Genomic DNA, 26,857 nt, shown 5'->3' with positions numbered 1-26,857 from the left:
TCGGTACTGAGATGCTTTTCAACACATTAAGTCACCTTACTCTCTAGTTCCTAAAATAGATAAAACCAATAAAAATCTCAATATGAGTCATCTACCACTGCAAGAAAATCTAGAACAATGACTACAGGTAGAATGTTTCCTATTAAAATACTGGGATATGTAAAATCACTGTAAAATGACTGAGTTGGGGAGGGGAAGTGTGGCACCCTAGCTAGTCAGTTCCAGTTATACAGATCATTTTAGATCTATAAATCCAGGACTTGGCTCTATACACCTTCACTAATAGACTAGTTTCCCCAGAAGAAAGAGATTAGAGACTATTCAGTTCAACAAACATATATTAACGATCATTAATGTCCTATCCTTCTTTTTCAGTGTTTCTGCCACCCACTGTGACTTCTACAAGTACCAAATTACAGTACTTGGCCAATACGTTCTTCAAAGAAAAAGACAGGAACTGAGAGAAAATTAGGCACTTCAATATTCCAAAGACCTAAAACACTGAGTTCACAGTTTCAGTGAAATCATCAATAGGGGTTACAAAATCTATCAATAAAATAAGCAGAATATGTCTGGCAAACATCCTCCTAGGTTAGAAGCTGATTCATTGAATTAATTTGTATGTGGGAATATAAAACATACATGTATTTTATTATAATTAATATTCATTATAATTAATATTACATATATAGGAGTGACTCCTAGGAGTGACACTCAGCAAATGGTCCTTTTAGCAGAGAACCTAGCATTCTGATGCTCTGAAAGCATTTATGTTTCTCCTAAAGGCTGCAGAACTCAGAATACTGCTTACTACCAGCAAGGCCCTTCCCATGACATTCCTCACTGAGGAGATACCCACAATAACAGCATATCTTATACAACAGAATCCTTTACTTTCTCCCAAACTTGCACATATGGAAATTAATTCACCTCGGAGAGATCAACAATAGACTTTAACAGATTTCTTCCTCATCTCAGATGTGGCGTTTTATTTATTTTTTTTAAAGATTTTATTTATTTATTTGACAGAAATCACAAGTAGACGGAAAGGCAGGCAGAGAGAGAGAAGGAAGCAGGCTCCCCACTGAGCAGAGAGCCTGATGTGGAACTCGATCCCAGGACCCTGAGCAGGCAGTGGCTTAACCCACTGAGCCACCCAGGCACCCTCAGATGTGGCGTTTTAAAGCTACGTCTTATGAAGCTGGAAAGGGGTTCAATTCAGTTTAAAAAGCCAATATAATAACATAAAGGAAGTGTTGTAATTTCTCCATCTCTATGAAAAGAACATTCACGGAAAGCTACATGTTGAAAAATTATCTGCACAAGAAAGTCTCCATCTATTCTGAACGACAGAAAGAACGTAGCTTGCCACTCTCTCAAAATCACAGCTTTCTTTCACTTTCCTAACGTGGCTGCCTGTCTTACGTTCTTCGTGCTGGCCTCATGGTGCTTCCCAGTCTCCCTTCTCCACTTGTTTTTTGAATAATCTGATTTAGTTATCATTATGCTATCACGTGGAGGAAGAAAACTGCACAATCTGGATATAGAGCAGACTTATAAAAATACTATTACTGACATCACTGTTACAGTTTAATTTATTCATTCTTATCTTATGAATAAGGGGGAAACACCCCATCAGTATATTTCATCTTTTTGTCCTACCACGCTTGGTTTCTATTCCCCACACGGCAGGTCTCTCCTGGGGACATAACACATAAGTGTTTCCTGGCCAGTGCAATGTTATTTTTAAAATGTTAATTAGCTCCAAATATTTAAAAATCACGAGATTTCACATAAGAAGATTTGCGTTTTCAGCCTCTTTTTGAAAATCAGAAAGTGAAATCATACTGAGCACATATTCACATGGAAACGAGCAAAGCTGAGAGGCCACTGGCCCCTTCCAATAGGGCATGAGCTCTCAAGGGTCACCACAGTCCCAGCTATGAGAAACCAAGCTAGCCACGAGGAAAAGTCATGGTCAGAGTCCTTAGTCCCCAGCTTTTCCAGACATCCCAATCTAGGCACCAGACCTGTGACTAAGAAGCCTTTGGGTGACTCTAACCCCCAGCTGCCACCGCACTGCAAATGTGTGAGGCCAAAGAGGGAGCCACCCCAGATGAGTCCACCCACCAACCCCCGAAACCTGAGAGAAGCATAAAGTGGCTGTGTCAAGCCTCTAGGTTTTGGATCCATGTGCTGTGTGATAGCAGATAAAGGTTAAGAGATAAAAACGTTCTTCACTGACTAAATGCAATGGTTTAAAGTGACTTCCCCTTGTCACTTGGGCCAACATAGATGTCCTATGTCCTCTCCATCACGTTTTTGTGTTTTGGCAGAATCGAAAGCATGAAGATGCACAGAAAAGAAAACAAAGGTAGAAGAAAAGCAATCTTTTGGAATCAGCTGTATTTTTTCTTTCTTTAATAAGCTGGCTGGCAGCACTGACGAATGTCACATAGGTTAATCAGTAATAAGCTCGAGTAGAAGGACGGGGGTTTGGAAAGGGCTTGAATCTGATTCTTTCCATAAGAATATCAGCTTCAGGAGCACCTGGGTGGCTCAGTCAGTGAAGTGACTGACTCTTGGTTTAGGCTCAGGTCATGATCTCATGGGTCCTGGGGCTCCACGCAGGACAGGGAATCCGTTTGAAAACTCTCTGCCCCTCCCCCACTCGTGCTTGCTTGAATATTCAATCGCTCTCCTCTCTCTCTCAAATAGACCTTAGAAAAACAAAATACCAGCTTCACTCACTACTCCGTACTCAGCACCTAGCACAACGCTTCTTTTTTTCTTAGCTTTGTACGTGTTTTTCTGATTCATAGAGGGCATCCAATATCTCTTTTCTACCACAAAAACTTTAGCTGTTCCTGACACAAAAGGAGGCAAATGGCACCTGCTGAGTAACCAACAAACTGTGCTTTGTACAAATTAAGTCAAGCCAGGGTCTTCACAGCTTAATGGCAGGCAGATTCAAGAACAGGAGAAAGGAGTCTTAACTTCCTTTCCTTAAAGCTGAGCTCTACTGATAGATATGCAAATTCGACCTCAAGCAAATCACTCAATTTTTTGATGACTGTTTGCTCATGTGTAAAATGAAGCTAATCACACATTCCCAGAAAGAGCGTGCTCATCAAGTTCAACAGAATATGGTCTGTGCACTCAAGGTAGTAGGAGATCTAAACCTGGTGCCCCGCACCAAATTCAAGCAGCTGAGACGCTTTTGCCCAAACAGAATTGTATTTCATTTCCTTTCCTTCTTCTCCCCACTGGTGACTCAAGCCAGATTTCATCGAGCTATTTTTGTAATTACTAAAATGCTGGAAATATAGCAGCAGGCCAGAAGCAAAGTAAAATGCAGCATCCAGCAAAAGAAAGAAAATCACGCTGAGTAACTGAAAGGCCATCTGCTTCTCGCTGAGCCGGAGGGGTGAGGAAGGCAGTCTGGGCTGTACTATTTGTGTCTTCCCCCAAACCAAACCCACCTGCATGTTGTCAGTGGCATCCCCAAGCAGTCCTCCAAAAGTGATAGCATTAGTTACAGTTGCCAGATAAATGAAGAGAATTGCTGAAAGCGCCTGAATATTTAAAGCATCATAAAAATCACTGGCGAAAAATGGTGCTTTCCTCTTTATGTCCTTAATGAGTCCACCACAGAACCTGGGCAGGGAGAAAGCAAACATGTGACAATGTAAAACAAATCGCCATCAAATTAGCCCAGAGATAACTTATGAAGCCACAAAAGAATTTGTATTCAAATTCAGGGAAAACCAGAAAACTGTAAAGAATACATTCATTTTCTTCTACCTGTCTCTGTTGTGGTCACTAAATTGGGTGTCACATTCCCTAAAAAACAGACAGTTGGTTTTTAGACGAGAGTGAATTGTGTAGATAAATTAAAATTTCTCACTGTTTGAAGAGAAACATCCAAACGTGTGAGCACAGCATGTGAGGCCCTTTATAATCTTGCCATAGTTTCCTTTCCAGCCTCATTCTTCATCCCACAAGTGTTTACTGAGCACCTCCAATATGCCCAGCCTGACTCCAGGTGCTGGAGACACACCAGGGAACGACACAACACAAACACCTGCCCGCAGGGATTTTGATTTCTAGATTTCTAGAAGAAGTCAAATTCGTGGTGCTAAAAATCAAGGTAAAAATTAAGTGGGGGAGACAGTTATGAAGTGCTAGAGAAGAAATGGCTGAAATATTAGAGTGGCCAGAACGGACCTCCAAGTGGGGGACTTTGGGATAAGGTCCAAGAGGAACGAAGGGAGGAAGCCAGGCCAGTATGAGGAGGAAGAGCATTCCACACATGAATAGGTCAGCTGCCTTATTTGGGCATCAATCCACCTACCCTCCCAACCAAACCTCAAATCTCAGCTTTCCCCAGGACCTTCCTGCTGTCTAGGAGGCCCATCCTCCAAATTCAGCAGCTCTCTAAAGTCCCAACCCTCCACTTAGAGTTCAGATTTCCACCGCAGGCTATCATACTTTATCAGGACTATTGGGGTGGGGGAAGGGGCTTCTGGCCCTTGCTGCCCTTGGTGGTCTACTCCCATTTTCTTGGTAGGCACAGGGCTGAGCATGGTACCGGAAGTGCTGCACACACTCAGTGCATTTAGGAAGAAGGGAAATAAGCATGGACTTCTATTATTTATTTATTAAATGAAGGAGTTGAATTTTTAAAGACATGATATAATTCTATATGTTGCATACCAATGAGTTCATTTTCATAAAATTATTTTTAAACTGTCAAAGAAAACATATGTAAGATATTAATCCTATCATAATTACTATTATTTATCATTATCAAAACTGACTTTCCTAGTGACCTACACTTTGTTAAAGCAGTCATAAAGTTAACAGCAGATAAAGCAAGGAATTCAGAAATCCATATTTCCTCTATTAAAATGTTTCATATCTTGAAATAAACAAATAGAGAAAGAAGTTGAATCCTAGAACTCATACCTATAGAAAATGAAAAGGATGCTCATACTAAAAATAGTTTGTGAAGCACTATTCAGGAAAAAAATAGGGGGAGAGAAGGTTTTGTGTTCTCTATTCTATAAGAAAAAAGGGACAGGAAATAACATCCCCTCACTTTCAGAGAGAAACCCAAGTAGTCATCAGAGGAATAAAATCATTTTATTCGGATTCAACTGCATATTAAAAAGACATACTTTTGTGTTTCCAAAAAACCCTTGATGTCCTTAAAAAGTTCTATCTTCATAAAACGATTACCCTACTTAAAATTTTACTTAATCCAAAAGAAAATGGAAAATCTAACAGGGGAAAGAAAAGAAAGAAGTATCATAAAAAGAGACTTACAAAAGCAATTGGAAAACCTGAATTCCCAGCTGCAGGCTAGGAAGACTATGACCTGTGGGTCCCTCGTGTCTATAACTCGTTCCCCATTTGTAAGTAAACGTACAGGGAAGGGATGGAATCCCAAAAGCCAAATGAGGAAGACAGGCCCATGGCTGTCTTGCGGCTGTGCACTCACCCCCACCCGCAGGCCCGCTGACTTTCTAACACCTCCTCTCTCACTTCATGGCCTGGATGCCGACCCACCACGTACCACAGGCTCGTTGCTGTCTCCTCTCCCCACCCCGTCTGCTGGGTCGGTCTCCGTACCTTCCCTCAGGACTTTCCTCACAGGCTGCACTTCGCTGCAAAGTCTTCTCGGACCACCCTATTTAAATTGAAATATCTTTCTCCCATCACCAAACTCCCTACTTCTGCTTTAGTTTTCTCCAGAAAACCATCACCAGGTATTTTCACCTGCTCAGTGTCTGTCTCCCACTCCTACAAAGGAAGACCCAAAAGGACATGGGGTTTTTGTTTAATTCAATGTTGTGTCCCCAACGCCTGTGACTAATATAAAGGTCTATTGGCCGGTGATTCAAAGGCCAATAGGAAGATGAAGGGAAATGAAGATCTCAAGAGAGCCTCGTCATGAATGTCAAAAGAATCCATCAGTTACCGTCCAGTTCGCTGCAATTCTTCACAATCCGCGTGTCCCCCTCCTCCTCCTCCGTGGCCTCCATCATGGGGTGTGTCCCCATTCATCTGAACATTCTCTCCACCTGAGTACATATTCTTTCTAAGCAAGACAATAGAAATTGAGAGAATTATGAGTTTATTGTATTCATCTGCTTCGTAGCTGTGCCATGCACTAGACTGGTGAAGAGATTGGGAGAAAGTTCATTATATCCTTCTGCTACCCTGGCAGGCAATTCTTAAAGTGTTATATTTAGAGGGAAGACAAATGACTGATGAATAAAAAGCTGAATGAGTTGTATATTATACAAGAGGAGAAACTGCCTCACCTAGAAAATTACAGATTTCTAGAAAATGACTTCTCCAAAATTATCTCACCCAATTTCTTGAAGTCTATAGGGACTCATCTTAAGGAAACTGATCTTTCTACACATAGAGGAAGTCCCCAACACATTCTCCAAAAACCTCTGCGGTGTATTCCAATATCATAATCTGAGATCTCTAGCTTGCAATCACTGAATAAAATAACAACATACACCATTCATTTTAGTGTCCACGAAATGCCAAACCAAAACACCTAAGCCATTCCTTTGAGAGAATACATCAAGTTAAATGGGAACCTGAAAACACAGTATTAGGATAGTCATCTGACCTCATTTCTTTTTCTGTACGAAGCCTCCTCCCCAAGGATGAAAACTCCCAATTGCCTGATAATTTACCTTTTGTCAGATGATGGAAGACTCTTGGGAGGCTCTATCCTAATTGCTGGATCCCATTCTCCAGGGGGAAGGACAATGACTTCATCTAGGAACTCGTCGATGCCAGCAATCAGGTCCTGCCTGTCTTTTGCTTTATAAGCAATGTCATGGAACACCTAACGGATAATAAGAGATGTGCTGATCAACAAGAGAACCCTCTATGTACCTCTACATGCCTCACATGCCTCACAGCATGGTGAGCCTGAAAAAGGCAATCTATAATCCATTTTGATATTTAATATATATTCAGTATAATCATATTCTCATACTTCCTATCAGCTTGTCCCAAACTATTTTGCTATTCTGATTGTGAACCCAAAGAATGTAAGTAGAGGCATAAGAAAACAGCTGTGTTTCTTTTATATGTTTTTTATTTTTATCAATACTGCAACACAACATTGCTTTTCATCTCCCACTGGTAGGCACCATTCCTGCTATAGCTGCTGTGGAAGCCAGATGAAAATGGTTTGGAGAAATACACAAAAGAGTCATTCTCTGAAATCAAAACGACTGCGACAAACCATTGCTGGTAATTCAAAAAGGAAAAGTTCAAGCTGAGTGTTAAGATCGGGTTAAGACCCAAACATTGCAACTCTCAAACACGCAAATAATGTCAACTATTAAAGGAAGAAAAATCCAAGTTATACCGATAACACATAAAGCAAAGGGCTTTAAGCAGGTGATCGTCTGTCTAACCTTTTAGCGAGGCAACAACTAAAACATCCAAGGCAGCAAATGCGTCGTGTCTTTTATATAGATAGCCAAAGAAGGAGCTTCCAGACGCACATAATCCTCTTTGCCAACCATCCCATTCTTCCAACCTAGCTGATGATCTGAAAAGTCCTTTACACCTTTCATACCTCATAAGTCAAATTCTTTAGTCTTCAGGAGAAAAACTGGCTCCTGCTTAACATCCTTGCCTGTGCTTAAAGACTGCTACTAAATCTCTTCTCTTCGACAACAATTTTTAAAAGCTGTCAAACAAATAACATGTCACGGTCTGGGGGTTGAGGTTGAGGGCAGGGCCATCCAGGGTGCCAGCACCTCGTCCGCCGCGGGCACGGCAACTGCGGAGGCTGGAAAGTCAGAGGGTCACTCTTCCAGCCGCCCCCGAAGATGAGGACTGACAGTTCTGACCAATAAGATAGAAGGAAAAAGCTGTCTGGAAACCTTTAGGATACCTGTTAAAAGAGACAGCTCCAGCTAACATTCCCGCCCCCTTTGTCCTGCCTTGAATACAGAATAGATGGCTGGGGCTCATGGCAGTAGCCATCTTAAGACCCCATAGCAAGAGCCTTGGCTCTAGATTTATCATGAAGCGGTGACGTTAAACCAACTCTGGCTACTGCCTACCTCCAAATTTCCTGATGTGTGTGAAAAAAACAAACAAACAAACAAACAAAAATCCTCCCCGAATAGTTTAAGCCGCTATAAACCAGATTTTATTTTTTCTGTCACTTAGAGCCTAAAGCATTTTTCACTGCTACATCTTAGGAGGAAGGATTTTTTTTTTTTTAAAGAAAATATAAACATACAGAAATCAATAAAAGAACTCCCTGAGGGGCTTAGTTGCCTCAAGGGGGAAAACCAGCATAGCTATGCATCAATGCTCTTGGTCTCACATTAAGCAACCATGTGAGTAATCACCAAGCTGAACTACCATAACTAAATGCCCTATTTTCCACTTAACACACGGAGAAGCTAACAATCAAGTAATAACGCAAAAGTAAAACGTGGGAACATAGTAAGCTAAAGAGACACAGAGGCAGAAATCAATGATTCCATATCCTAATTGTATTTCTCCTACTGAGACTAGGGTTTAGGGTTTCATTGTGTCTAAAACGTGTGTAACAACATTCAAGCTGTTATGAGAGTAAGGTTGTAATTCCAAAGTACTAGATACTCTGCAGTAACGGTTGCTACGGCATTTTAGTGTGTGTATAATTCCTTCCCACAAGATAAGAAGACCATAAAAAGAGGTCCTTTCTGATACCTAAGAAAAAAATGCATGATCCATTTCATTATGCGTTACTTTATAGAACCCATTATTTCTGATGTGATATATGGACACCGGAACTCCCAGAATGAGTATGTTCAACATTTTAAGAGATAAAGCTTAAATTAATACAGTGATGTGAACTTTTTAAAGAATATTTCACATACATCAGTTTGAAGAATTACAATGCTTAGAAAAAGAAAAGAAACTATATCTTGTTCCAGCATAATTTTTTTGTTGTTGTTTTTGAAAATTGTATAAAGATCAGCTATCTGCCATGAATGGCTGTCCCTCATGTCATAGAGAAGACTGGTAGCCACATAATCCTAACTGAATACATTGTGACAGCCAATTCACAGTACAAAAACTACACAAGTGGGACGTTCACAGATCACCGTGTTCTGGACCGCCTACCTCATCAGACATCAAGGTGGCGATGGCTCTGCCAATCTCATGGTAGGACTTGGCTTTTCCCTTAGGACCTAAGAGAATGAACAAGAACCTAATGGAAGAGGAAAGAAGCAAAAGCTATAAAACACATTTCATCGAAGTTAATTTACATAAAACTGAGACACGTTTATCTTGGTTGATAAAAAGCGCAGGTCTAGAATTCATCTTTAAAACAAAGGCAATATTCTTGGTAATGTGACAGATGCTCTTTCAACAAACTGTTGTTTCTCTGGAGGCAAGGGAGAACTTCACATGGAAACTTTGAGAAGTTTCTTACTGAGCCAGAGAACTTCACATTGGGAGTCATTCAATCTCCTTTTTTTAAACTTTCTTCCCTCCCCATTTGTACTGAATTTCAGAATTTTGAAGAAAACCCAATAAGCACAATAACCAGAAAGACGTAGGACATCTTCAGATTTCTCTGACTTTTCCTTACTCAATATGAACAATGACAAATGATCCTCTCCATACTTTTAAGAAATATTTCTGCTCAGAAGTGACTGGAGGTCAGCAAAAACCAAATCCTCTATAAGTAAGCCACATGCTGACAGCCAAAGTAAAGAAAGAGAAATATGAGAGAAATATTTAAAAAAAAAAAAAAAAAGCATCATTCTCAGACGGTTATTTTCTGGTTGCTCTCATTTTCTTTCCAAACTTGCTCTCTTGATAATGCACACTCACTGCTCTATAGTAAGTAGGTCCTGAAATTTGCAATAATGAGCTTATCCCCACTTAGGTTGTGTCTTGACTAGGGAGGGAGAAACCCACTAAGTAAGTGACTAAGAAAAAAATAAATAAAAGGCAACATGGATACATCTCTGCCTTGCTTATGATCATGGCTCACCGAACACATAGACAATAAGGGCAATAAACATGATCACATCATGTTTGCTCAGCTTTTTAAAGCTTGCAAAGCATATCACATTCATCACCTCATTTATACTCCATATACCCTTTTGCAATAAAGACAGGTGTCTTATTCCCATTTAATGGTGAGGATGCTGAGGTTTGATGAGGTCGGTGGCTGAGCCAAGATTGTGCCTAGTAAATGAGAGAGAGTAGACAGGCCTTCTCACCTCCAGTTCTTCTTAGCATACAATTCTGCCTAGTATTACCTGCCCAACCTACAACTTTCACAGGTCACCCTGGTGAAAGATGTTGTGGATACTTAGTTGGGAACAAGAAATCTTAGGTAAAATTTTATGGGACCAGGGATAGTGGGGGAATTGCTTAATAAAATTTTATTTCTTACTTATTTATTGAAATACCTTACTTCATTTTTTTAAAGATTTGTTTATTTACTTATTTATTTGACAGAGAGAGAGAGACAGAGCAAGTAGGGTGAAAACAAGAAGCAGGCTCCCCATTGATCGGGGACCCTGATGTGGGGCTCAATCCCAGGACCCTGGGATCATGACTTGAGCTAAAGGCAGATGCCTAACCAACTGAGCCACCCAGGAACCCCTATATGCCCCACTTTAAATAAAAATGGGTTGACAGCAAGTACTCTTCAAAGTGTTACAGTTTGCTCCAAAAATCCCTTGAATAAATAATTTCTTCTTTTCCTTATAAAATTAAATCCAAAAAGGAAAGGGGAAAAAAACAGAAATTAAGAATATAAGAAGGTATCTCAAAGTTTGAATGTTTTGATTTTATACTGAAATAACCATAAAACTGTTCAATACTTATTTGCTTAGAAACCAGTTCCGGCATGAGGCGGCACACTCACTTTCAAGTGTTATCACAATAGATGAAAAAGCAAAAGCAATCGGCAGGCACGAAAGTCTGTTCAAGTATGAAGGAAGTCATTATTAAAATTGGATTTTTAGTTCTTCTAATTCTGAAGTTCAATTGATACCAGAACTTTTCTTTGTTTGAATTTGGACCTTAAGTGTATATCACTACGTATAGTATTATAAAGTGCTTCCTAATGACAGTAAAATGTACTTTGCTAAAGGGACAGATCACTGATTTGAGTGCAACACATGCAAAAAATACTTAACCACTAAAGCAAAATATAAATCCAGTTACAGATTTACATTAGTACTCATCACATTCCCCAGTCCTCTCTGCCTGTCAAGCAACGGCTAGCTGTCAGGGCGGTAAGAACATAGTTTTAGGCAAAGGGGACTGATGCAGGGCAGCAAGAGAAAATATCAAACATCTGGATCCTTTACCTGACACATTTTTAAATAAAGGGGTTCCTTTACCCACCATCTTTTGCTATTTTAATGTGTCTAAACACTAGTGTTTCAGTAAGACATAATAACTAAAATCTTTCTGGGACCACTCTGTACCTCTTCCTACCTTGCCCTACATCTCCCACACCGTGAGAGTTTGCAAATACACATCATGGAAATACATACACGTGTATCAACTGACACATGAATTAATTATCAGGTTGGCTATATGGCAACAAAGCCAAAAATACTATTTTGTTAGAAAGTGAAACAAATACGCTCAGTTATTGGTAGTCCTCAATAAACTTTGGCAGATGATGTGTAACTATTCCAAGAGCTGGGAGAGTAACGGACCCTCTAATTTAAGCCCTATGAGATGAGGGCATATGTTTTCTGCAAACATTTACTCTGGTCTCTGCTAACCAGTACCAAAGAACGAATGGAAGTAGTAGACCAATAGTGACTAAAATATATATTATAGGAATAAGCCCAATATATGAGAATTATATTATTTCAGTAACTTAAATATAAAGGTACAATTTCTCTTTCCTGGATAATGTAATTTTTCCTTTAAAAACCCAGATATATATTATATGTAATATAAAATATTTACTAATACATGTATTTATTTATTTATTTATTCTTTAATGGAGAATCAATTCTGCCCAACAGAAACAAAATGTTACATATCAGTGAAATTTTTCCATTACTCCAGCCAGGGACCATTCAATAAATTCAAACTTTGAAAATGATAGAGGAAATCTAGCCATCTGTAGGTAGCAGGAAACATCACCTTGGGTCAAGAATTTCCTCTGTAGGAACAGAAACCCTTAAGAACCCCCTAATTTGGACTGCCTTGGTGAAATGGCAATGAGTGGTCTGGAAAAGTAGCAACACAAAACAACTCATCAAGTTGAAGTTCCCTCTGCCTGAAACATGTTCTTTTCCCTTTAACCCTCAAAGAAGCAAAAGCTGTTACAACTTTTATGATAGAAGTATATCTTGCCAAACTCAGCTTTTATACAACTGAAAACTCCTTTCATGACCCAAGCTGTTTTTTGTCAATGGACAGATGTTATTTTTAACCAGAAGCTTTTTTCTTGATTAACAAATTAGAGTAAACATCACATTTGTGTGGCTGGAAGGGCACAGCCATGTTGACAGCTGGGGAAAATAAATTAATTTATGTTACTGAGTTCTTTTTATCCACTCATAACCAGAAATAAAGTCATAGTTAGAATTTTGATAGTGCTAGTTGTCTCAAGAATCTGCATGAGGCTCCTCTACTCTTGTGAGCTTTTTCACAGACCTAATTATGCCTGGGGAGGGTGCCTCTAGCATTCTCCACAACAAAAATAAGTACCAGATGATCTCTGTCCGGAACCAAAGGACTATACTCACATTCACAAAATAATTATAGGCAGAAACAGGGCATAATATCAGAAAAAGAGCCAGCCTTCCTAAACCACTCAATCTTTTCAGAAAGGATGTGCACCCCCCTTTCCTGATATATCACAGCTATTTCTAGAATAAACTCAGCATGTACCAATCGTTTACTCCCTGCTCTCAAAACAGCAGTGAATCAAATAAGCCATTATTCATATTTAGCGGCTTTGGAAACCATGGCTAAACCGTAGCTTCCACAATAGATAAATGAGGACCACAAACGCACCATAACCAACCACATTACATATGGTAAGCAGCAGCTAGCGACTGAACTGTTGGACACGACAGGACTGAAGTAGCAGGATCTCCATCCCAATCCCTAAAATGAGATTTTCTATGGCTTTGATAATTAAGCACAAACTGCTGCTCTCGGGCACATCACCATGTATCACATAAAATAATATTAACTGACAGTGATATGGAAAGGGTAAATATTCTAATTTTGTAGAGGACCAGAACTTACTGAATAGTATTTGCCTTAAATGTGAAAATCAAGATCAGAAAAGAGCAAACTATCAGGGTCTTTTATTTTTCTTCATGGGAAGACCTTAACCGTACTTTGTTCAAATCCACTCTACATAGCTCCTTAGATTCTCCCCAAAAGCCTGGCTTCAAGTCAGAAATCTGCAGTTCTGTTTCTAGCACTGAACATGGTTCTCCCCGTCGCCTCCATCTCTCAGCTGTGAAATGGGAATAATACTACTTATCCCCTACATCGCTCATAAATATGAGTGAGTGGCAACCTCCATGGACAGACAAAAGATGACAGCGAGCTAAGGGTCCACAAGATACTGGGAGAATCATAAACCTGTCATAACAAGTCGCCAAATATCAAAGAACAATTTGTTTGCCTTCACATGCATGGCAAGAAGGGTACCTAGGCAGGTAGCATCCACCCAGCTGGCACCAGTGCAGGTCCAAGCACCAAGCTCAAGTACATTCAGCCAGTAACTAACTAGAGAACCTTGTTGCTACATATAGCTGCTAGATCCAGCGGAACAGAATAGAGAGCCCAGAAATGGACCCTCAACTCTACAGTCAACTAATCTTCGACAAAGCAGGAAAGAATGTCCAATGGAAAAAAGACAGCCTCTTCAATAAATGGTGCTGGGAAAATTGGACAGCCACATGCAGAAAAATGAAATTGGACCATTTCCTTACACCACACACAAAAATAGACTCAAAATGGATGAAGGACCTCAATGTGCGAAAGGAATCCATCAAAATCCTTGAGGAGAACACAGGCAGCAACCTCTTCGACCTCAGCCGCAGCAACATCTTCCTAGGAACAACGCCAAAGGCAAGGGAAGCAAGGGCAAAAATGAACTATTGGGATTTCATCAAGATCAAAAGCTTTTGCACAGCAAAGGAAACAGTTCACAAAATCAAAAGACAACTGACAGAATGGGAGAAGATATTTGCAAACGACATATCAGATAAAGGACTAGTGTCCAGAATCTATAAAGAACTTAGCAAACTCAACACCCAAAGAACAAATAATCCAATCAAGAAATGGGCAGAGGACATGAACAGACATTTCTGCAAAGAAGACATCCAGATGGCCAACAGACACATGAAAAAGTGCTCCATATCACTCGGCATCAGGGAAATACAAATCAAAACCACAATGAGATATCACCTCACACCAGTCAGAATGGCTAAAATCAACAAGTCAGGAAATGACAGATGCTGGCGAGGATGCGGAGAAAGGGGAACTCTCCTACACTGTTGGTGGGAATGCAAGCTGGTGCAGCCACTCTGGAAAACAGCATGGAGGTTCCTCAAAATGTTGAAAATAGAACTGCCCTATGACCCAGCAATTGCACTATTGGGTATTTATCCTGAAGATACAAACGTAGTGATCCAAAGGGGCACGTGCACCCGAATGTTTATAGCAGCAATGTCCATAATAGCCAAACTATGGAAAGAACCTAGATGTCCATCAACAGATGAATGGATCAAGAAGATGTGGTATATACACACAATGGAATACTATGCAGCCATCAAAAGAAATGAAATCTTGCTATTTGCGACAACATGGATGGAACTAGAGCGTATCATGCTTAGTGAAATAAGTCAAGCAGAGAAAGAGAACTATCATATGATCTCCCTGATATGAGGAAGTGGTGATGCAACATGGGGGCTTAAGTGGGTAGGAGAAGAATAAATGAAACAAGATGGGATTGGGAGGGAGACAATCCATAAGTGACTCTTAATCTCACAAAACAAACTGAGGGTTGCTGGGGGGAGGGGGTTTGGGAGAAGGGGGTGGTATTATGGACATTGGGGAGGGTATGTGCTTTGGTGAGTGCTGTGAAGTGTGTAAACCTGGTGATTCACAGACCTGTACCCCTGGGGATAAAAATATATGTTTATAAAAAATAAAAAATTATTAAAGAAAAAAAAAGTACATGGCCATAACATTACTTATTACATAGAGTAATAATAACAATCATAAATGTAAGAGCATAACTTTCTTCCTCCTTCTCAAGGAAAAATGACAGTTAGCAAATGTCCACAAAACCAGACTTTTCAGGTCTCCCCGCAGTAGGACAGGGGAGCGCCTTAAAGCACACCACTGAGTACAGAGGCAGTCCTTCACAATGACTACCGCTCCTTGTGGGATTTCCTTGATTGGATTTCACAGGATGCAGCCATTGTCGATGGCCCCACATTACTCATACACAAAAAGGCTAATGAGACTCCCTGCTCAGTGATTACAGCATGCGCTGCTTCAGGGGACAGCAAATGGATAAAACTGTTTCCTGGAAAAATGTTAACATGCTTGGCTATATTGTTCAGATTATTGCCCTGAAATAGTTTTATGGCATTATTGAATTACATTCCCTTGAACTGCCGAGCATCTTTTGTTCATTCAAATGATGCTGTCTTTCACCTGCAGACTGGAAACACGCTCCTGCACAGAAGAACAGAATGAGCCAGATGGGAGCAGGTGATAAGAGATACACAAATGGTCATGATTTGCCGCACAAGGAACTCCTGTTCTTGTTAAATAAAAAGCCCTTTAAAATAGTCTTTCTTGTAGCTTCTAGAGAAAAGTAGTAAGAAAAATGAAAACGCAAGAGCAACTTAACACTTCGTGACGTGTTTTTGTTGTTGTTTTTTTTTCCTTTAAGCCCCAATAAAATTAGTCCAAAGAGACATGAAAGAAACCACAGGGGCACAAGAGCCAGACGTCAGCCATGATCTGAGTCAGCGAGCAGCCCAGCAGGTGGTTGCTCAGGTAGACGTGCAAGGCTCGGCTGCAATGTTTTCAAGTGAACAACCAAGTTACGGAAAACACGAATTGTGATGATACCATTAATTGAGTAAGTTATGATCATTTCCTGTCATTTGCCATTTGTCCACTGACTGCCTACTAGTATTATTCCCATTTTAAGTGTCTAAGAAATAGAAGAATAAGGAGAAAATACCTGTATGAAAAGAAAAAAAAGAGCCTGTAATCTATGACTCGGGAGGCCACAAAGAAAGGTTCTCATTTCTCTCCCAACCTGGCTCAAAGCAAACCCGGAGCCCCTTGTCTCAGGGTATGAGGCTGAGACCATCTGAGATCACTGAGGAGGAGTCACAACCTTTCTTGCTCACGTGAGGAAACCTAAAAGAGATGGAAGTCACCTGTCCTTGCCCATAAAAAAGCACCCCCCTCACGTGATAATTTTATGATGTCAACTTGAAGATTACAAACTTCTCTTTAAATGCTTCTTTAGCACAAGCTGAAGTATTAACTCCTGTTTACCTACAGCACTCGGTAAGTCCAGCTTCAAACTCTCGAGCTCAGCTGCGAGGTGGATTGGACTGGTGCAGTGGGGACGTGGTCGTAATAATCCTAATACGCTCCCTTTTAGAATCAGAATTGATATGATACAACACAAAACAGTAAAAGTGTGCATATTTAAGTGAGCAGCTTAATGATTTTACATTTACAAAACCAGTAAAAGTGTGAATATTTATATACACGTAGTTACATATATATATTTATACACACACATGTGTATGTATGTATGTATATGCTACCAATTATCTGATAAAATGTAGAGCAACCCAAAGCAACTCTGACCTCTTAAGCATTTACCATCTGTATGACATTGGACAAGTTACTTAAATTCTCAGACTCAGTTTCTTCATCTGTAAAATCCATATACTTAAAGTTTAAACTTGAAAAATATTATTATGAGAAGCTGGCTCAGTCAGAGGGGCTCTTGATCTCAGGGTTGTGTGTTCAAGCCCCATGCTAGATGTAGAGATCACTTAAAATAAATAAACTTTAAAAATATATATATTACTGTGAGAATTAAATCAACTAATCCTTATGAATAAATCAGTACATGGCCCAAATAGTTATTACAATTATTATTATTATTATTATTATTATTATTATATAAGTGCCAAGTAATTTAATAGCATGAAAGACAGGCTAAATCATTATTTCAGATCAAACCTTTCCAAGATGCGTGCTCTGGATGCATCCTTGATTCTATAGCCAAAACCACTCTGTAAGCACATAGTAGACCCCAGCAGGTTAGGGAGCAGCTTACCGTGTGGGCACAGGGACCTCAGTCAGGGCGCCCAACATGACTGCCTGCTGGAGCCGGACAAAGGCAATGAAAGGAGTATCCAAGAAGTCAACCTCCCCAACAAGCACATTGGAGGCCTCTGCATCACGTGGCAGTTTTTTCATGAACTTATTCTTCAGCTGCATGGGAAGAGCCAAGAAAACACAATTTATTTCCAGAGAAGGGAACAAAAACAGATATTCCATATATCACCCAAGGCAATTCCTTTATATGAGTCTACACACAACAGGCTCTAGCTAGCCATTTTTCTACTACATTTAACCCTTCTATTATATAAACATTACTCTGTACTTTGGATTCAAAAAATATTGAAGGTGTAATCACATGGCTTACACCTAAAACTACATTTACATATAAAACTATTTATTTATTTATTCACTTGCTCAATAAGTGAGAGTCTACTATGTACGTTGAGAGTCTACTATGAGCCAGCCATTGATCTAACCCCTAGGAATACAGGGATAGATCAACAAATTCTCTCTTTCTTGGGTCATATTCTAACAGAAGAGAAATAAAGTATTATTTAAAGTAGTGATAAGTGCTAAGAAGGAAAAATAAAACAAGCTGGAAGGTACTATTTTAGATACGGTAGTCAGGGAAAGCCTCTGAAGAAGTACATTTTACACTGGATTGAGGGGACAAGCCATGCAGTGATCTGCTCAAAGAATATTCTAGGCAAAGAGAACAGCAAGTGCAAAGGCTCGAGGCAGAAAAGAGCTTGGCAGACAGGTAGAGTAAGAGGTGAGTGCGGGGGGTAGTTAAAGGAGCAAAGAAGAGAAAACAGCAGCAAATGAAATATTGCACGGGTGTGGGGGGCAGGTGGTAAGAGCCTTGACGGCCACCATAAGGAGTTTGGGAAGTTTTAGGTGGGGCTTGCCTACTAAAAACCCAGATGGAAAGGTGAAGTTGGAAGACGTACATTTAGAAGATATTACCAGATAAAGAGAATTTAGGAATATGGGACAGGATGACACAACCTTGAGTGTGAGTGTAGATAGAGAAGAAGGATGAGACCTAAACACTGGACCACTTTATCTTTTATAGGAATGGGAGGAGATCTCAGCAGAGGACACCCTCAAAGAGCAGCCATTCAGGTCAGAGGAAAACCAGGATACACCAACTATCAGGTGAAGAAAGGGCTTGATGAAGAAAGTATATCCGCTGAGTCACGGGCTGCTGAAAGTTCAAATAAGATGAGAACTAAGAATGGATGAATGAATTCATCTAGATGGCGGTGCTGGGTGATCTTGACAAGAGCAGTTACGGTGGACACCAGAGTGCCCGGTGAAGAACAGGAAGTGAAGAAGTGGAGACAGGCAGTAGAGAGAATTATTTCGAGAAATATTGCTACCAAGAAAAGGCAAGGAATAGGAAAGTAGGTAAAGGAAAACATAAAATAGAGAATTTCTTCTTAATGGCAAGTGTGCTAACACTTCGGAATGTTAATGAGACAGATTACTGCTACAGGAGATACAGGGGACAACCAAAGAAGTAATTCAAGTAACCTTGAACTGAGCAAGAACTAAGAAGTAAGCTGAGGAGGAAGGGAGCGATGGTAGGTGGAAATTTGAGGAGGAGGTAAAAGTATAAAGAGATTTTTCTCAGGGAATAAAGGTTGCTTCTTATGGTCACTTGGAAAGCTTAACTTACAGGTGCTATTTGTCCCTTTCCTGGGCTTCCTCAAGTTCCACTTAGAACAGGCCTGTTCAAGCACTCTTCAGTGAATGGGAAACACCTTCCACAGCTCAAGGAAGACATTTCAACAATCGTGGAAGATGGAGATAAGAACTTTGCAGGGCCATATGAAAGGCATAGATTTCTGATATACTCATCATCAATATAAAGGCCCTTCCCTTAGGTCAAACGTTACCAGTGAACTCAGTATTTTTTGCCATGAATTACTGCTGAGATGGCAGACATGGTCCAATCTCCCCCATTAATAAAAAGGTTACAGTAAAAAAAAAAAAAGTTATAGGGGTTATAATAACAATTTCCATTTATAGATGTTTTTTCCCTTTCTCTCTCTCTCTCTTTTGTTTTTGTTTTTTGTTTTGTTTTGTTTTGGTAAGCTCCACACCCAATGTGGGGCTTGAACGTAGGACCCTGATATCAAGACTCAAATGCTCTACCTACTGAGCCACCCAGGCACCCCCATATGCAGAGTTATTAACTGGAGAAAATAAGTGACATTAGAAGTAATCCCTAAAACTCCATCACCCTCATTAGCATTTTTACAGAATTTTTTAAATTTGGTAGTTCATCTAAGAAGCAAGTTATGAGGCAAAAAGCAAGGACATCAGGGCTAATAATTTAGTGGAACCAAATAAACACAAAGAAAAAGCAAAGGCAAGATATTTAGATGTTAGGAACATGACTACTTCTAAGAAGTAAGGGAATTTTCCAAAGTTTATACCATTAGTCCTCCAAGAAATGTTAATATTAAAAAAAAAAAAAAACTATTTGAGTCTATAAATAGTGAAAGAGCAGCAGTCATGGGAAGGGTCTAAAAAACATCAAATTGCCAAAACTGTTATTATCACCTAAGGAAGCTGCAATAACGAATTGTTTTCCAAAACATAGAGTAGAGTACAGGGTACAGCTAAGTGGCGCAAATGCCTAACAAAATATCATTCTTAGAATAATCTTCCTTGGGTTCTTTCCAGAGAGTTCCCACTACGAACAGCTTCATAATAATCTGATTTTATTTCCCATCTCTCCAGCACACTCTTTGCTCTGTCTAATTAGGCAGGTAATCTGATAATCTTATTCAGTTTATGTAGACTCCCACATTCATTATAAAAACTTTCCTTTCCACATTTCTACCTTTTCTAAACATCCTTCTACCTCCTCTAAACATCTAAGTATAAGCCATTTAACTATCTCAACCCCACTTTCTTGGGAACTCTGGAAGTACTCACTTCTGAATCATACTTTTGAAAGTTTAAATCTTTTCCCCCAATTTCCTGAGGGTGAGAATAATTTATCCCCTATTGTACTGGGCAACTACACTGCACATAACTCAGCTGTAATAAATATTATGAATGGAAAGAATGAGCTCTGTAGCACTAAAAATCAGACCAAAATCCATCAAATGCCCAGGAAGGTTAGTTTCCCAAGTCTCACTCTAGAACCTATGTCCAGATCTGTCACTAATTAACTACCTGACTCAGAATACATGAAGAATAGCCCACAGTCAATTATATTCCTCTACAGAATGTCTTAGAGTGCTATGCTAGAGTGCTATGCTACATTTAATGAGATTATCATCCCCATATTGGAAAAATAGGAGTATATATATATATATATATATATATATTTTTTTTAAGGCCAAAGGAAGTAAACTATATTCTACATGTTCTAAAGAGATGTAGTTCTAAAGACATGTTCCTTTAGATCAGCAGATCTCAAAAGCCTTTTCTAAAATAAACACATATGGTGTCTGAGGTACCTCAGTACTCAGCCCCCAAGGGGCTCTTTGCTATCTACACACACTCTCTGGTGAGTTCATCAAAGCTCATGCTTTTAAACACCTTCTATATGCTGATGACTCACATATTTGTATCTTCAGCCGGGACCTTCTCCCTGAACTCCAGACCTAGAAAATCTCCACCTGGATGTCTAATAAGCATTTCAAACTTCACTTATCCAAAAACTGAGCCCACCCAACAGTCTCCTCAAACTGGCTCTTCTGCAGTCTTCCTCATCTGGCTAATGGCAACCATCCTTTCATTGCTCAGGCCAAGACCTTACTGTCATCTTAGACACTTACCTTCCTCTCACACACCATGCCCATTCTACCAGCAAATCCTATTGAATCCACGTTCAAAGTATATCCAGAATCTGATCATTTCTCACCACCTCCACTGCCTCTATCCTCGTCCACTATCATCTGCTACAATCATCTCTCTCTCCAGGATACTAGCACTGGCTTCCTGGCTGGATTATCTGCTTCTGATCTTGCCTCCAGTCTACTCACCAAAGTAGCCAGAGCAGTCAAATCAGGAGTCAGATCTTGCCATTCTGCTTCTCAAAGTCATTTCACTAAGAGGGAAGGCAATGCTGTGAGGATAAGTCACGACCTCAGCATCACCTGGCTTCTCTGCAATCTGACCTTATTTCCTCCTGCTCTCCTCCAGTCTTCTCCATGCCCACCACTCCAGACTCCATGTCCTCCCTCAAACATGCCAGGTACGCTCTAACCTCAGGGCCTTTACACCTGCTGTTGCTTCTGAATGTAATGTCTTGGAAGAAACATAGCTTCCTCCTTCACTTTCTTTGGATTTTTATTTAAAAGTCACCTTTTCATCAGTGAATCTCCCCCCAGCCACATTAGTTAAAATATCAACTTCCTTCTCCCTACAGATTCTTTTCACTCCTTTTCCCTACTTTATTTTTTCCTTCTTTGTACTTATCACAAACATGCCATGTTTTAGCTATTATCTTTACTACTTGCCACCCCACTAGAAAGTAAGTTCCATGAAGGAAGAAATATCCATTTATTTTGTTCAGTGTTGTACCTTTAATGCCTTAAAGAGTGCCTGAAGAGAAAGGCTGAATAAATATCTGTTGACCGAATGAAGGGTGGTTATTATTTCTGCTCTTCCCAATAAGCTGTCCAAACGCCTCTCTTAAAGGTTCTAGACATAACCCCACTGACCAGGCCATCTAAACGGACAAAAGGCCTGAATATTGCCAATCTTAGAAGATTCCTCCCCTGATAACAGTGATTGATCCAAAGGATGGATATGTGACTCAGGCAGGAACCAAACCCTTTTGGTTAATTAGTATTTTACTTGTATAAAGATCAACATTTTTCCTTTCACTTGAGGTTGTTCCCCTCCATGTTGAAAGAGCCTGTCACAGACTGTCCACACTAGGAGAGAATGAGGTCAACACCCAAAAGGAAGTAGATGAAAGCAAGAGAGAAAAACAGATGACAAGAGAGATTTCTGAGTCCCAAGTCCCAGGCCCTGAGATCCTGCAACTTCTCCATTCTGTGAACTCATCAAGAATTCTTACTTATTGACCTGTACCCCTGGGGATAAAAATATATGTTTATAAAAAAAAAAAAATTAAAAAGTATTTTAAAAAAAATTAATAAAACCTGGAACAGAAAAAAAAAAAAAAAAAAAAAGAAGAATTCTTACTTATTGCATAAGCCAGAAAATTCCATGTTGGGTTTAAATTAATTTGAGGTGATTTCTGTCTACTGAAGAGTCCAGACCCTTTGAAAAAAAAATGTATTTGTCAAATATATTTGAGGAATATAAGTCAATTAAGATTAAATGTTTCTATACTCCAGATATTCTCAGAGCCTTGAATATGCCTATAAGCCTAGGAATGCTTTATCTCCTACTTGGAGATATATAAGGCATATTATGATATGAAAACATTTTTTTAAAGATTTTATTTATTTGTTTGACAGAGAGATCACAAGTAGGCAGAGAGACAGACGGGGGGAGGGGAGAGAAGCAGGCTCCCTGCTGAGCAGAGAGCCCGATGCAGGACTCCATCCCAGGACCCAGGAATCATGACCTGAGATGAAGGCAGAGTCTTAACCCACTGAGCCACCCAGGTGCCCCTGAAAACATTTTAAAATGCTATTTTGGACAAATTTTCTCACTTCCCATTTAAATCCACTCTAAATTCCATTTAATTCTCTTCAAACTTTATGGATTCCTAGAATGCTTAAACCCTGGTAGTGGGCACTGCAGAGAAGAGACAAACCCTACTCTAAGAAAAAGTCATAAACATTGAACAAAAAGGTAAAGAATAACCAGAAACTAAAAGAACAAGAGCAAATAATGAAGAAAGAGCAGAATCCAGGGCTTTCAAATCAGGTTGAAAATCACCCAATAAACTCATCTGGATTGAATTCCAAAGATAAAGTTTGGCATTCCTTTCCTATATATCACTAGTTGCTTCTCCAAGGGATACACAGCCTGGATTTTATGCAAGGTCAACTATGAGAACACACACGGTGAATACGAATTCCTTTTACCAAACTTGATCTCAACGAAATTGATTTCAAATGGGACACCACCAATTCTGTGAATCCAGCCAGATGTGTGCATTTCGGATTCATTTTATACTACTTTGTATTCTTTCTTCCAGAGTAAGATCTTGCTATGAATACTCAGAAGTATATGGCTTGTCCTCTGCCACACATGTTCATTTTTATACTTTCTTGTACTTCCTTACTTTCTGAGTGGTGTTCTAAGACTCAGGGATCACAGTATTAGCATGCCAAGAAACTAGAGATTATGATTGGACAAAGCAGAACAAGTGCCTGTCACAGACAGGTTACTTGGGATGAGATCGGTTACTTGGGATGATAGCTCTGTGAGATAAAATCAAAGTTACTCACACAAGTGATATGCATCATATATAGCTAATTGAAAAGTCAATCTTCTATACTCTACTCAGGTCCTAGATTCTCCTGCCCTCTTCTGTGAAGGTAATTTTTATGTTTTCTATATGGGACCCATTACTAAGTAATGGCCAACCAACCATAAAGTGACTGGGATGACCATTTGATTACCACTGTGTTCTCCTAGCCTCCTTACTTTCACCCTCTGACCAACAGCATCACCTGAGAAGTATTCCCAAGCACTTAGTCATTTAAACCCTACCTCTTTTGTCTGCCATTAATTAGCATATTTTAAAATGAGTGCATCAGCTATGAAGTGTCACTTTTAACCAGGAATATTCATGGTTTATCCTTTGAATCTGATTTATTAGAATGGATCCTATGGGCTGTTTGATGTTCTTACTACAAGTGATGTTTTAAAAATCATATAAACTTGAGGATACTTTCTCATTATTTTTACAAAGCTTACACCTACTGCTACCGCATTCTATGCATTCTCTTTTTTTCTCAATGAGAATAAGTTTAATGTTCCAGTCTGTATTTATTCTCAGTTCATCCTGCTTAATGATTCATGTCTACATGCTAACATCCACCTGCTTTCCTTGGTAAAGAGGTTTTTCCTGGCTTTCTTATTGGTGTACCTTCCTATCTTCTTTTCTTCCTCTTAGCTTATCTTTTCTTCTTCCTGCTGATTTCCCTCCTTCCACTCTCTCTGAAAATTGATAGCTCTTATTCCTTCCCAAACAAACTCATCTGCTAAGCTCACTATAGATCACTCAGGAACTATATCCTTCCACTGCAAAGAAATATTTTGTGGTAAAGTAGGGTCACCATACCTATCAGTTTCTTCATGACAGTCCCAGTTTACCCCATTTGCTGATATAATTGCTATTGCCTTCTTTCATTCTCAAAAGTGTCTTGTGCTAAAAACAAAAAAAATTATATGGTCACCCTATATTTTAATCTCGTTGAGGCTGACTCTTGAGTGGTGCCTCAGATAATGGCTTTGGAGAATAAATCCATACCTTTAGGATTCAAGGAACTCAAAAGTATGAGAGAACGCCTAGGTCAAACAGCATCTTAGTAAATTATTTATGCTACTTGAGTATAAATTTATTCATTTACTATATGCAAACAATATTAACTGATAGGGTAGGAAAAAAGTGCTCTTTCACTCACAAGAGTGAGATGATTCTGCTTCTGTCCCCTCCCTCTCTCTACACCTTGAGGGGGAACATGGCCAATTTGATGGAGTAGAGTTTGACAAATTCATTGGTACTTTTTTCTACTGGGAAGGCTACAGTGCCTTGAAGACAAGAAGCAAGTGTTTTCTCTTACAGAAAGACAAGTGAATGGATTTAAAAAGATAGCAAGAGAGAGAGACCTGACATCTTTATCCCTGTGGCTGGTTAGGTAAGGAGACTCAGAACCTGTTTCATAGGCTCAACTATATTTCTCTATCATAACACATGTCTCTTAAGTCTATGAATCCCAGGATTTAGAGTCTGTGTGGGTGGTTGTAGGCCTGGAGCTATGTATTTAGTGAACTAAAAATGTCCAACCTAAAAAAAAATGTTTCTAAGAGAAACACTTTCAGCTATGGTAAACTAGCTTGCATCACACCAACCCTTCCAGCAAGAAAAACTGCAGAATTTTTATAATCTGCTTAAAGGCATCAGAAAGTTATTGTGACATTAAAAACTTGAGGAACCACCAGGTTTACACACTTCACAGCACCTGTACCCTTGGGGATAAAAATATATGTTTATAAAAAATAAAAAATTAATTAAAAAAAAAAAAACTTGAGGAACCAATATCCCTGAAAAAGGAAACTGCATAAAGGTGAGGCTAACTTCAGCTCTGATTTTCTTCTAAAGGCATCCTATGACTTCTAGGTAGCTGCAGATCTCCAAAAATTGAGCAGAGCCTTCAGCAGTTTCAAAGTAATGGACAAACATGCCAGGCATTCAGCTGGGACCTCTAAAGGACAAGATCCAAGGCTTAAGAGCAAACTAGTAATAGACCAATCCACATAGAGACTGAAACCCAGCTTCCAATCAGCTCAATTCCAGAATGAATTTTAGGGTGAACTGTCCCTCACCTAAATGCCAGCTAAAAGCAGAAGTATCATCGTGAGTATCAAATTATCTCTACTATGTACATATTATATCTGACAGTCAATCAGAATTACTAGGCATACTAGCAGATAAAATCAAATGACTGGGACCAAAGAGAAAGAAAAATCAGAAATTAGAAACATAGGAGAGCTACAGATTGTAATTACCAGACACATTTTGAAACAACAGTAATATTTTAAAATATTGATTACAATATAGAGAATCTCAGCAGAATCATTTTTAAATCAAAGTATATTTTTTGAAGATTAAAAGATAGATTATTGACTTATTAAGGTCAATATTACTCATAATACAAAAATATGACATATTAAAATTTATAGGATATAGTTAAGCATGTAGATTGGGTAAAATTCATGTCCTTAAATGCAAATATTACAAAAGAAGAAAATCCAAAGCTTGATGATATGAATATATATCTCAAGAAGTGAGAATACAAAATGAAACCCAAAGAAGGTATAAAGAAGAAAATAATAAAAATAAGAAAAGAAATCATGACAAAGCAAGCAAATATGCCATGCTGGTCATGTTTTATTTCATAATCTGAGTAACAATTATACATATGTGCACATGTGAAAAATCATCAAGTAATGACTTATAAATGTCTGTATATGTAAATCATACACATGTATTCTACTGTAATAAAATATGTATACTACAATGAGTTTCTTAATAAATAAACTATGATTTCATTGCAAATCTGGCTTACATATAGTTCTCCCTTGACATAAAATCCTTAAAGGAAATCAAGGACAGTGAAAAACTTATCCCATATTCCACAGCCCTAATTCATAAAGGCTTTTGTAAAGATTGGAAGAGATAAAAAGGTAAAATACCTAGCAAGATATAAAGAAAATGTGGGACTCACTCCTTCTCCATTCTTTTTGGTTTTTCCAACATGGAAAGTAAATCTCCCTACTCTCTTCA

At 39.1% G+C, this 26,857-nt stretch overlaps 1 protein-coding gene across 6 annotated transcripts in view; it reads right to left on the bottom strand.

Annotated features, from left to right (window-relative positions):
• SLC4A4 (solute carrier family 4 member 4) overlaps positions 1 to 26,857 on the bottom strand; it is a 457,437-nt gene that overhangs the window by 132,565 nt on the left and 298,015 nt on the right. For all 6 annotated transcript variants that reach the window (XM_059385129.1, XM_059385136.1, XM_059385120.1 and 3 more), the window contains 5 exons: positions 17,387 to 17,544; positions 9,169 to 9,256; positions 6,720 to 6,874; positions 5,984 to 6,103; positions 3,483 to 3,657 (listed from right to left, as the gene is read on the bottom strand). In XM_059385129.1, the coding sequence (XP_059241112.1) occupies positions 3,483 to 3,657; positions 5,984 to 6,103; positions 6,720 to 6,874; positions 9,169 to 9,256; positions 17,387 to 17,544 (696 nt within the window). The remainder of the gene's footprint in view (positions 1 to 3,482; positions 3,658 to 5,983; positions 6,104 to 6,719; positions 6,875 to 9,168; positions 9,257 to 17,386; positions 17,545 to 26,857) is intronic.

Source organism: Mustela nigripes, chromosome 1 (assembly GCF_022355385.1).
Source record: "Mustela nigripes isolate SB6536 chromosome 1, MUSNIG.SB6536, whole genome shotgun sequence".
Taxonomy (NCBI): domain Eukaryota; kingdom Metazoa; phylum Chordata; class Mammalia; order Carnivora; family Mustelidae; genus Mustela; species Mustela nigripes.
The sequence above is the reverse complement of the archived record's forward strand: the minus strand, read 5'-3'. Positions and strand labels throughout refer to the sequence as shown.